Source organism: Bufo bufo, chromosome 9, assembly GCF_905171765.1.
Source record: "Bufo bufo chromosome 9, aBufBuf1.1, whole genome shotgun sequence".
NCBI lineage: Eukaryota > Metazoa > Chordata > Amphibia > Anura > Bufonidae > Bufo > Bufo bufo.
Window position 1 is genome coordinate 29671847 of NC_053397.1, and position 13746 is coordinate 29685592.

A 13746-nucleotide genomic window follows, 5' to 3' on the forward strand; every position below is an offset into this window, starting at 1 on the left:
CGAGGTTTTCCCACTGACCCATGGCCAGTGGAAAACCACTGATGAATAAATAATTATTCAAATCAAGAGGTAACACAGACAGCACACGTGTGAAAGAGGCCGAAGGCCGAGCTGCAATATCAGACACGGACCATGGACAGAAACTTTTTTTCTAGTCCTGACAAACCTTTTAAGCAATTTTCTACTCGTAGATGTGAATCAAGATGTTTTGCTTAATTTGAAAACCAAATACGCACTAGTTTGCCAAAAACCATTTAAATGTTTTTTGATTCGGCAAGTATTTGTCACGGTCTCTCCCGTGACAGGGGTCAGAAGATCTAAGAGACTTGATGCACGTGATGTGATCTCACAGCCTCTATGGTTTCACTTGTTTCTGTGTTGTTGCTGGTTATGGCCACACCTCATGTCTCAGGTGTAGCTTAAGTGGTCATTCCAACGACTCTAGTCTGGTTTCACCCATCATGCTAAGCGGTTCATAGCTTCTTTCTGGTTATGGAAGTGCTGGTGTTTGGTTCTCCACTGAGTTTCTGCTTGTCCGTGTACTTTGGAGTTAAGTGTCTCTTTCCGATTTCTAGTTTGCTATATTCCCCTATCTTTTGGTATTAGACATGAGGGAGTCTCCTGTTCCTTCAGCTGGGAAGGAACAGGTTGTCTTTTGTCCTGACACTATTTCCAGGGCCCTTTAGGGTCAGATAGGGATCTAGGTTCCTGTGTATGAACATTCCTACCACTGAGGTCTGTTCATACGGATAGTAGTCAGGGCTCGGTTTAGGCATTTACTAGGTGGTGACCTTTCCCCTTTCCCTAGTTTCCAGGCCTAGTACCTCTTCCTTTCTCTCCTGTGTTCGGTGTGGAGTTTACCACCCACACCGCGCCGTGACAGTATTTTAGATTATTATAATCAGGCAGCACGTTGTTATTAATTTAATTGCTAGAAAATGGTTTATGCGAACGTTTTGATATTAAAAGTTTGTCATCACTGGGATAAGACGTGATTCACTGACAATTATATGCAAAAATGCCTGTAATTTACCAAAAACTAAGAATGGGGCAAGAATTAATTACTCTAAATTATTTCCTTTCATAATGTATTTTAGATAATAGAAAAACGTGAATGCACTCATAAAAATATATTCTATCAAAAACTGGAAAAGCAACAAAAATAAGACTGAAAAGGTTGAGAAAATGTTCCTTTTCACTAAAAAACAAAAGCCGTATGCAATAAATGTGTCAACACAACCAGAACTTTTACCAACTTAGAATAATGGCTCTTGTAGCGCAGTAAAGTGGACCTCTACTTTTCTGTAGATTGTTGCTGCAGATATGTTGGAGTATAAACAAAGGTATCCATAAAGTGGTTGGCCATCTTAGGGGAAGGGGGTGGTGAGGAGTGAAAACCCCCGTCCTGGGCAGATCTGCAAAAGGAATCATACTTACCTGCTCTCAGATGCTGGGTTACGGCTCCTTCACTCCGCAGGCTTGGCTGCCTCGCTTGGGTTTCCACAGTCAACATCCATTTGGACTCTGCTGCAGCTTATCGTTGGCATGACGGTGACATGCACCCTGCACCCCTTGGCTACCTCACTTGGGTTTCCACAGTAAACATCCATTTTGACCCTGCTGCAGCCAATCATTGGCGTGACGGTGACCTGCACCCCTTGCATCATGTCAACTAGTCAAGTGATGCTGATGCAAAGGGAGCAGGTCACCGGTGTGTCAAAGAGGATGTTGACAGCAGGGGACCCAAGTGAAGCAGTCAAGGCCGGAGAATGGAGGGTCGAGGGTCCAGGCGCCAGTGCTAGGTAGCAGATAAGTATGCTTCCCTTTGCAGGGAACCCTCTGCCACAAAGAAAGAAATGGTGGCCAACTCCTTTAATATTCATGTAGATACACTTACCCTAGGCTATAGAACCCTTGCTGTGCCACCTATGCCACAAATGCTGGACATTTAGGGTATGCTGTACTCTCTAACAAGTAAAAACGGACTGCAAAACTTATAACTTGAGCAATTCAATTTGGGAAATCCCAAAAATGTGCTTTTGAATTGAGTGTTCCCCCAACTCCATTACTATACCACTACTACAGGTATAGTAGTATAAAGTAATATAAAGGGGTTGTTTGGGCTACAGAAATGGATGACCTACCTTCAGGATAGGTTATCAATAATAAATTGGTGCTTCCAGCTCCATACACTGTATAGTTTCAGGTGTCTTGGTTCCCTAAAACAGCTGACTGGTGAAGGATGCCAGGTGTCAGAGCCCCAACAATCTGATATTGATAACCTATCCAAAGCATTGGTCATCAATATCTGTAGCCTAGACAACCCCTAAAGTGCATGACACACTCTTGTCTCAGTGCCTCTCTCTTTGGTGGTCATAAAGTCCAAGTCTACATATTTTATTAAATAACACTGTAATGCCCGTATTATGTATAAGATATACAGTATACAACTGTAGCAGTGTAGATTCTTCGTGTGGAGAGACTCAAGTTAGCATACCTATTAGATAGCAGATGGTCAGACGCTTGTTCTGCCAACAGCTATTCCTTCTGACCACCCCCACTTCTTTTAACATGAAAGCACTGAAAACGCGAGTGAGCATGTGTTCTCTGTATGGAGAGTGGTATAAGCCACTGCCAGATACCTCTGTTGGTGCTTTGTCTATCTTGGGACCATAAGTATCAGCATGTTGGATATCTAACTTCTTTCCTGTGACATCTGCCGTTCCAGAAGAGTCGGAACAGCCCTGTACACCTAAAGGCTCGTAGACAACACAGTTGGTTATTTTAGTTGTTCTGCTGTGTTATAAGGGCAGAACAATGAAAATAACGAAAGTGCTAGATCCAACTCAAAGGAACGATGCTTAAAAGAACCCACTGACTATAGTGAGGTCTGTTTGGAAGTCCACTCTTAGTGGGAAAAATTCCAGCATGCAGAAGTTTTTTTGGCTACTGTTTTTGATGGAATCTGCCTCCAACAAAAATGTGAACTTAAAGTCCTTGAAGTCCTTGAATGGTTGGCCAGTCCCATCCAGTTCAATTGGAATTTATTTAATGTGTGTGGCCACTTTTAGACAAATTTAGGCACGTTCAATGTGAGAAACACATTGTGTGTCTAAGCACAATTTCCCGTTCTGTCCTCTGACAGGGTCCCACAGCATTTTATTGTTTTAGAACGCTGTGTGTCCCTGCCAGACATCAAATCTACTGAATTGTTCTGACATAATGCTGTCAGTTGAGTTCAGTAGATACAGGTCTGGCAGGGACACAAAGCATTGCAAATCATTATAATGTCATGCAACACAGTCAGATAAGCAGATGTCAGAATGGTCAAATCACGCTTACATATGCAACATGTTCCTTGCATTGAACTCGCTCGAGATCACATTAGTACACTGAAAATCAGCTAATTGCATCCTTAAAAAGGAAGGCATGAGTCACAAGCTTTAAAGAGCATATACTCTGGAAAAAATAGTAATAATCGATCATTAAAGTAGTTTTCTTGCAAACTTCAAGCTCCCACCACATCATTGTTGCCTAGGTGAACCATTATCGGACAGTGATTTCAGGCTGTATTTTGGTCATCTTCTTTGGGAAGACAGCAGCTCGAGGCAGCCGCTGCCCTGCTCACCTTTCCTGGAGGTCCAGAACTATTTCCCGCAGTCTCCTTCTACCCGGTGTGTCCGGCCACTGGCTTTACTCTCTACACGCAGGCTGCAGTATGGATGCTGACCAAGCCTCTCCGCTTCCCTCTTCGCTTTTAAAGGGCCAGCATTTACCCAAATCTTCACCAGCTAATGGCTGGAAACCCTAGGTTACTTAAGACATCTAACTTTGTGGGAAGGTGTCTGCACAATAAGGTTCTTAGTCCTCCTGTTGTTGAAAAAGTGTGCTGTATTTCATTGTCTGCCTGTGTACTGATCTCTGCCTGTTTACTTAATTCTGACCCTCTGTTGCCTGATCTGACCTGTGCTTGACCTCAGTATTGACCCTCCACTGCCGGCCCTGACCTCAGAGCGGTTTCTGTTTAGCAAATACTCTGCCTGCCCTGACCTCAGACAGTCCCAGACTATGATTTTGCCTCACAGTGCTCTACACATGTGACCCTGATCCCCATGGGTCAGTTGTCAATCACACAGAGACTACTCTAGGAGGTAGCTGCCTGGTGGTTTCCCTGCAGCAAAGTCCAAATCCCTGTACAGGGGTTAAAAACCAGGGAACAGCCATGACAACTCCCTTACGAGTAGCCCAAAGTCAAATCTGTTGGTTGACACAGCAGTTCCAAACCCACTGCCATAACAAAGACCATTAATATCCCTTTACATTACACATTGACGCTCCATAGTAAACCATGTCACCCTTCTAAACATGAAAACACTATCATGCTGCTAATGTATATGAATGTACCTAGTAATGCATAGGTTGGACTTGATGGACCTGAGTCTTTCTCCAACCTTACCAACTATGTAATCAAACATCTCCAGAAAAGAGAACTTCAATCCCATGCACACGTCAGCTTACCATGATGAACAACACCCTTCAATCCATGAATAATTTGATCCAGAGCAGGGTTGTTTTTCTGTGTGGCCTGAAAAAAAATGCAAAGAAAAAATATTAAAGTCAGATGCATAATTATATTGTGTTACGCTTATCTGTCGTCAGCCATGGTGCATAGGAACAACTCCTGTGTGTTATCTAGCAGTGGAAACATTTGGTATGCAGACCACCAGTAATGGCCTATTTACACGGGCTGACTCTGCAGGCAATTAATAAGAATAAACCTTTTGCTCCCAATAATGGTCTGATTTTCAGAAGGGATGAAAGCTGCATTTACATGCAGCAATCATCTCCCTGTATTGGGACAAGCAATCCCTCGTCCCTATACAGGCTCATTGTATCTGGGCAAAAGATCCTGATACAGAACAATCAGCTCCGCAGAAATAATGACTTTGGTGTCTGCATCAATAATGGTTTCATCCAATGAGCAAGTGTTTACTTGTTCACTGGTGGCACCTTTGCACAGGGCAATCACCAGGAACGAGCATTCCTAGAAATGTTCCTTCACCATAATTGCCCCAATCATCGGCCTGTACAATGGTCCTTGACTCTTGACAAGCCTGCACAGAAGTGAAGGATTAAGGCCCCCTTTGGGTGATTATCGGGAATGAAACTAGTGATGAGCGAGCACTAAAGTATTCGGGTGTTAAGCCCGAACACATTGCTATATTAGTGTGCTCGGCCGAGCACCCGAGTATATTGGAAGTCAATGGGAGACAACCAGGCACCCCCTGCTTGGAAGAGAAGAGGGTGTCTGGTTCATAAAAAAAGGTTAGAAATTGATGGAAACCCCATCAAAATGGTTTGGAAATTGCATTAGGAGGATAGCTGGATGCATCTTAGACTCCTATTATGTACAACAATCACACAAAGGCTGTATGCCAAAAACCAGGTATGTCCAAGCCATCAATCTATCCATGAGACAGATGAAAGGCTTAGTCAGCATACCTTACAATGGCAGCCTTGTGCACTAAGATATTCCAAACCAGCTCTCATCTGACTGAGAACCAGTAAACCTCAAAGTTTTTTTGCATCTGTTGGATGGCTTGGGTGGACCTGCACACCTAGATCAATATCATTAGGGCGACAAAAAGTTTTCTGATTGTCCTAACATAATATTCAATAACCTTTCTATACAGTTTTGTCATGTAAAAACTAATTAATTTGCACAAACATGGGCTTATGGGAAAGACATGCAAATGAGCAGAATCTGCCTTGTTTTTCAGATGTCATAAGACTATGAAAACCAATAGATGGCGCTATTGAGTTATGAACAGCGCCCTCTATTGGTTTCACAGTCTTATGACGAGACAAATATTCTTGTCAGAAGACTATGAAACCAATAGAGGGCGCTGTTCATAACTCAATAGTTATTACCCAGCTTTCCCAGTTTCAGATATCATCCCAGTGTAGATCGCAAATATTCTAATCGTGAATTTTCCATGCAAAAGGCTACACTCATAAGCTTGTCTAATATTCTTGTCAGAAGACTATTAAACCAATAGAGGGCGCTGTTTGATGGGGGGAAGCATAACGTTCGGGCCCGGTGGGGGGAGAGGGCTCCCTGCACCGTCACTGTACTTTTTGCAGGGACCAGTCAGAAAACTCAACTCTGCTGTTAGTCAGGCTCCGTTCACCTGCTTTATTTGTGAATATTACTAGTAGGGCAGCGCTGGGACCCGATAGATCCTGGACGCTTGTGTTGCAGCTGAGATGAGCGCTCTCATGGGGCCCGGCATGAAGTACAATGACCGTGCCAGGCCCCGTTATATGCGAGTTTAGATTGGGGGCAGTGGAAGGACATTACTGGGGGCAGTGGAAGGACATTACTGGGGGCAGTGAGGGACAATACTGAAAGCAGTGGAGGACATTATTGAGGAAAGTGTAAGGACACGACTGGGGCACTATAGGGATATTACTGTAGACGGTATAGGTACATTAGTGTGGGAGGGGGGGGGGTATTATTATTACCAGAGACCAGGGTTGTAACAATTGCAGAGGGTGCGACCGGACCGGTGGGGGAAGAGGGGAGGGTGGTTGGGAGACTGATCCAAAGGTTGCCCTGCTGGCCCATAGAAGACTAGTTGAGCCACTGGTTCTGATCAAAATCCCACCGCTATAAATGTTCATACACTTGCATTGAAATTATCAATTAAATCTTACCACTGTAAAGATGGTCCTATAAAAATTATTGGACAGAGATATTAGGCAGAAAAAAGGACCATCTGTTCTCCTCCACAGAGAAATCGAGCCAATCACAGAATACAGAAAAAAAACAGGTACGGCACAGTCAAAGAATTAAAAATGCTGTTTGCGAAGATCTGAATGAGCCTAAGGCCATTGTAGAAGATGCCGTTTTCAGTTATGTGGTCAACAATAGATTTCTTTCATTTTTTTGCGATCCTCACATCCTGGCATTCTCAGCCAGAATTAATATGTTTCATAACCATTTCAGTCACTCGGGGAAGTCCACGTAAACCTTGCAGGGCTGTTGGGAAATTTCATTGCTCATGAACACCAGCCTTGAGAGCTGATTTGGAAGAGTTGTTTAACAAAAACGCCATTCTGGGCACAGCGGCAACGTGGACCATTACGTGATGAGAGGTTGCGAGTCGTGACTGGGATTTTTTGGCAATCATTAAAAAGCAAGATGTTCTGCTTGGACCTGACAATGCAGCCTCAGCTGCCTTAATAATGTATTAATTTGGGGAAAAAGTGCAGAATTTCAGTTTCTATATGTTATGTATTATTCTATATATTATGTATAAGAACATCTTGGATATTTTGGGTTGGCTCGGTAGCAAAATATTGAATGCTCACAGATAATGGAGTTTAGAAGTGATTTTTAGACATTTATGGTGTCGGATCTGTTAGGAATTAGTCTTGAGTCCTTGATACATGCCTTATGTGGCACTCTTCTCTGTAAATTTCCATTTTCATTTTTTTAATGTTCATATGGTTATTTGCTAGACTCATTTATATGGCCATGAACATCTGTCTCTGCATCAGTGGATCTTCAACGTAGAAGAAGAAGAACTGAAGACAACACCGTTTCATGTCCTACTGGGGGGCATGTTATCACCATGTAAGAAGTGTCCAGTACAGGACTCTTGACTATGTACAAAAGCGAAGAGGTTACAACAAGGATCGGTTCTGGTATTATATGGCTGGCCACTCAACGTGTAATATTACATTTTCCCTGTGGTGGCCAATGCACATGGACATATGGCCAGCAGCAGTGGCTTACATAGAGAAGTAAGGGCCCCATAACAAGGATTAAACCAGCCCCCCACACAGGACAGAAGGGTTTCCACCTAAACCCTTTTCAATGACCCTTGGGTCGTTTTTTCCACTGCCTCATTTGCTAAAAGTTGTTCCTTTAGAGGGTAGAGTCCTGACCAAGTTTTCACCTCCAGTAGAAGAGGAGATAACCCCAACTAAGACTGGGCCCCCTCTTGTCCTGGGCCCCATAGCAGTCGTGTCGTCTGCCGCTATGGTAGTTATGCCCCTGGCCAACAGCAAGGTCTAGAAATTTGACTGCTGGGGATTTATGAAGACAAGTCTTGGGCAATCAGTTTTAAAAAAGTGTTAACTTCATGAAATGGGGTTTTATGGTGCTTTTTAATTGAAGGCCTATCCGCATGGAAGTCTGACAATCTGCCACCCCTAACTCCCGCCCCCTAGTGCTGGAAGTCGGCCCCTGAAACTGGCCCCTGAAAGTGGACGGAGCTGATTACTGCCATACTCACTTCAATGGGAGCATTGCTGCAGTACCAGTTCTGTCCACAACAAAATGGCGGGAGCTGTTGCAGAACAGCTGATCGGCAGGGGTGTGGCGTGTTAGACTACCACCGGCGGCTTATACAGAGGATACTAAAAGTACTAGGATACTTCTTTCAGTTTTTATTTTAACACAAGCCAAAAAGGGTGGTTGATGGCCGTAGAGGTTGATTTCCCAATAATAGAACTAGACCATACCTGAATAGAAATTGTACACGTTAAAAAATGTGCTGGGGACCCCGTCATTTCTAGTTACACAAATGGATCTAGAGATCTCCACATTCATGGCTCTTATTGCTCTGCTACATTATCTTCAGCCTGGCAGCTCAGGGGACGTGTCCTTTATGCGGCAGCTCTCTCCCTGGGACTGCCACAGATTTAAACTGAGCACGTTCGACCAGCTCAGTGAGACGGACAAAAGAAATAAGGAAAAGAACAAACAGCAGGTGGCGCTGTACAGATACATTTTATTAAGTAGCTCACCGGCTATTCTAAATTTCAAAACCGGCTAGTACAAAAGAATCCTGGTGTTAGTTTGAAAAAAGGTAGCATATCCTTTGTGACAGAACCCCTTTTAAGCCTCTTAATTCATTAATTGCTGATTTAAAGGAAATGTCTCACCTAAATTTTTCCTAATTTTAAACCAAATAGTAATACATATTTACTGTACATTTTTAATACGGCCATCTTCCTGAACTGCTGTTACCAGCATTTACAGTAACTTCATGGAGCATAGGTACAACGGAAGGAGATGGCCATTGACTTCTATGGGAAAGTCTTGTGGGCATGCTCTGTGAGGAGGTCCTTGTGGAGGAAGGGGATGTAGATCAGCTGTGACATCACCTACTGCGAAGGGGGGGGATCTTGTGTTTTCTATTTATAGGTCTTATCAGTCATTGTAATCCTGCCTGCGATAAGGAGATGACTGCTGAAAACGACCTCTGCAGAAGAGGAAGCGTCCACCTATTGTGAGGCTCAGTGGTCATAGTAAAAATGCCAAGATTTGTTTTAAATATGGATAATGAAATTGAAAAAAAATATTTTAAAAAAGTTGAATAAAAAAAAAATATATATTTTACAGTAGGTAATTTTACAAAATACATAGAATTGGGATTTCATTATCCTTACATGAAAATGTTATACAAGTATAAAAAAAAACGTACTGTATTTTTCGCCCCATAAGACGCATTTTCCCCCTGTATCTTATGGGGCGAATACTAATGACCGGGAAGCTGTGAAGGCTTTGTACTCACCGCTTCCTGGTCCTCGGCTGTCGGCTGCGCAGCGTGAGGCACTCTGTGATGTCACGCTGTGTGCAGCTGACAGCAGGAGGATGCAGATCGCGCTGGAGGAGAGGAGCGGCTGCGTCCAGGAGCAGGTGGGGTAAGTGGGGTTTTTGTATTTTATATTTATGAGGCTGATGGACACAAGCTACTAGGGGCTGCTATGAGGCTACTGGGGGCTGATGAGAGGCATGGGGCTCTTATCTGAGGTCTGATTGGGGGTCATTCATATTGCGGTTTGAGCTAAGGTCTGATTGGGGGTCTGAGCTGAGGTCTGATTGGGGTCTTATTAACATTGGGGATCTTATTGGGACTGTTAGCTGAGGTCTGACCCGAGGTATAATGAAAAAATATAATTTTTTTTCTTATTGTCCCCCTCTAAAACCTAGATGCATCTATTACGGTAAGTTTAACAAAAGAGAAAAAAAAAGAACAAAAATAACCGTCAAAATCGAAAAAACCCACAAAGTATGGGATGATTGATGGAACGTGTCATTTGCTGAACAGCAAAGTGGGACAGCTGAAATTTTATTTAAAGTAATCTTCGTGCACTGGACCACTTACTCTCCTTTGAGAAAATAATATGATTCCTTCCCGGCCAGCGGTGTCTGCTTATTTAAGCAGCAGTGTACAAGATCTTTCAATCCTTACAACCAGTGAGAAAGAGAAATGACCCACCGGGGGGTAACATTTTATCGGAATGAAGCCCATCTTGTAAAACCGGCCACTGGTTTTAAATGCTTTTCCCGCAATGAAAGTAATACCCTGGATACGTCTACTTTTGTGCAGCTGTCAATGGGCTATTTAATTGGAGATCTTGGTTAAGGGGAAAATACGAGATTTTTTATTTATTTTTTTTTTTAAATAATCTGCGGAGGCGGAAAGAGAAACTATAGGCAAGAGATTTGCTTAGCAGTATTTCTAAAGGATCCCAAGGCCTGATGCAAAAATCCATGGAATGGACAAGGTCGTCTATTTTGGTGGAAACAGAAGACCTATGGGCTTGAAAATTTCCTGCTTAAAAAAACAAAAAACAAAAAATAAAACATTTATTCTAATTAATACTTGCCAAAATTTAATGAAAATTGAAATTTTTCAGATGTATTATTTTTTTAAAAAATAAGTTAGAGCAACGCGAGGTGGACATGTTACGTAAAATTACCGCAGTGGAATGAGGAGTGGGAAAGGTGCAGCGTCATGCAGTTGTCGGGAAGCTCACCAAGCACAGCGCCATCCATTTGATAGTGGCTGTGCTTGGTATTACAGCTCTGTCCTATTTACTTCAATGGGGCTGAGCTGCGCCTAGGCCACGTGACCGATGAAAGGGACGTCTCGTGGCCTAGACTAAGCTGAGAGCGCCAGTGCCTTCTCAAATAGCTGATGAGCCGGGGTCTCATGTATCGGACCCCCACGATCAGATACCGATCCAGAGGATAGGTCATCAGTTAAAATATCCTGGAAAACATTTTTAAATCAACAGCATGTTAGTTTATGTTGCAGGTTTTCCTCTTTGTAAGGCCTCATCTACACGACCGTATGAATTTTGGGGCCCGCCAAAACAAATGGCTGATATAGGTGTGACATCAGTTTTTTTTGGGAGTGGGGGGGGGTGGGGGGGGGCGGATCTATTGTAACAATTCCTGTCCTTGTTCGCAAAACGGACCCCAATACAGAGGGAGAGCACTTATGCCATGAATTCCTCAATAAAATCTACACCAAAGGCTGCATTCACACATATGCAATTCCATTCCGCATTTTGCAGAACAGAATTGCGGACCCAATCGCGTCCCCGATCCGGAATTGCGTACACACACTTCCGGGTCCGCAATTCCGACCCTGAAAAAAATAGAACATGTCCAATTCTTGTCCGCAATAGCGGACAAGAATAGGCATATTCTCTTAGTGCCGGCAAAATGCGGAACGCACATTGCCGCTGTCCGTGTTTTGTGGATCCGCAAAACACACGGATGTGTGAATGGACCCAAATAGTGACTATTTTGCTGATGGGGAATTCCAGCAGGTAGTCTGCAGATTTTCCGCTGCAGAAAATCCACAGCACAAATCCGCATAGCCATATTTTTTATGACGGATCTGTACAGAACCTCTATGGAAGCCCTATATCAAACTCTGTCCATAAGAGAACCATAGTATGGTGGTGTTCATACATGGTTCTCCTGCCTCGTTAAGAGTTCCCAATTATCCAATCACTCCTTCAATAAAAACCCACCATGGAGCGCCAAACTGTATCCACAGCATAGACCTCTGTGAGACTGGCACCCCCTGCATTTCAAGCACCCTAGAAATAGGCCTAGGTGGCATACCCATAAAACCAGAGAATGTTTGCTTTCATTACGTAACGCCCATTGGAGGCTCAGAGCTTGACGAATGTTTGGGGCCAATTCAAATGGCCGTAATGGGAGTGTATTTATTGATCTGAACACAGCATCATATACAGGGGTGGACTTTACCGCCATAGGGCTCCAGAGATCAAGGGCACCCCTGATGACCAAAAATTTCACTAATAGGCAAACATGTCACCCATGCACCCAGTTCTGCTGTACGGAAGCCTTGGGGGATAGGGGGCCCCTTCTCATATACAGAGCAGCAGCCGAAGTGCCCAGGCTGCGCGGCTAAGCTGAAAGTAGGGAGTAGAGCAGATTGGGACCCCAGACTTGACTGTGCTTGGGGCCCCAGAAATGCTAAACTCACCCCTGATCTGATCATATATGCCTGCTGCGATGCTGTAAGTAAAGCTCATGGGACCAGTTGCGCTGGGAATTGCAGCTTTAATGTAGATACAAAAAAACGTTGATATTATAGCCATCTGAACAAGGTAATAATGGGCTAAGATGGCGTTTAAATAACACCTTTTAATAACCTTCCTGGTGGAAGATTCTGTCCCACATCGGCTGATACGAAGAGAAATTCTCCAAGAGAATATACTTGGTGTGAGCTGAGATTTGGGGATGTGATTTGACTCCAGGCACTAGGTGACTATGAGACTACGGATGACTGCACAGCGCACTCGAATGTCAACGTGAGATGACAGGTCTACTGAGCCAAGGACTGCTAATTGTATCAGAGAGCGGGTACGCCACTACACTACCTGCCAGTAACCTGAGAGGAGAAGCCCGGATTTCAGGCTTTCATCTGCATTTACTTCTACTCATCAAGTCTGAAGACCCAAAATGAAGCTGTCGAGAACATCACTCAGCTCGGGGCTTTATTAACAGCTGCACTCCGCGGTCAACTCATATAAAACATAATGTTCTGGAAAATGAATCACTTCCTTATTTAAGATCTCATTACTATATACTGGATGTAGGCTTCAACGCCCATTCCATACGTAAACTCATTCATAGCTCTTAAAGGGATTGACAGCTTTCTGAACATAATTACAAATGTATATCGTTTTATCAAGACTGAAGAGATGGCACAATCACCGCCAAGAAACATCTTCAAAGCTGTCTGCCCCGCCCCCGCTTAGCGCTCTCTGCAATTCAGTGGTGCCATAAGGCAGAATTCCTTGCAACCCTAGTTTAGTTAAAGAGGAGCTGCCTCCTCTCCTGACATGTCTGTTTTAGTAATCTGACAGCTTATGTGTAGCTCTTATCTTTGACCTCCTAACCTCATAAACACTCATGATAGCTCAATTCTTATGAAACTGAGAATATGGCTTAACTTCGTGTTTATGAGGTCAGTAGATCAGAGATAAAAGCTACATATGAGCCATCAGATGACGGGATTCAAAGAAAACAGAAAGAGACAACTTGCAAACAGACTGATTTTTTTTAACCCCTGTATCTGAGAAATGGTATCTCTCGGTCCTGACCTACGTAGCACTGATAGCATCATAAATCAATATAATTCTATGTGATCCTATGTAACCCTTAGAGTTCTGGAATTTATTGTCTAACACTGACCTAATGCTGTCAGTGTTATTCAATACATGGCAAGGTGCAGACCCATTGTAGGCACAGATCTCGGATCTCTTTTCCCAAAGGTTGCATATGGGGGTGAATGATATGCAACACCAACTTCCCAAATTGGCTAAAGATGTGCAATTTCTGTCTCCCAATATCACTGCGATGCTAAACTGTGGGGGACCGTCCTAACCAGGGCCGGTACA

The 13746-nt window shown here is 43.5% G+C and overlaps 1 protein-coding gene across 2 annotated transcripts in view; it reads right to left on the bottom strand.

The window, feature by feature from the left end:
- Positions 1–13746, bottom strand: part of PTPRG (protein tyrosine phosphatase receptor type G) — a 494056-nt gene that overhangs the window by 182123 nt on the left and 298187 nt on the right. For both annotated transcript variants that reach the window (XM_040407763.1, XM_040407764.1), the window contains exon 6: positions 4519–4585. In XM_040407763.1, coding sequence (XP_040263697.1) covers positions 4519–4585 — 67 coding nt within the window. The remainder of the gene's footprint in view (positions 1–4518; positions 4586–13746) is intronic.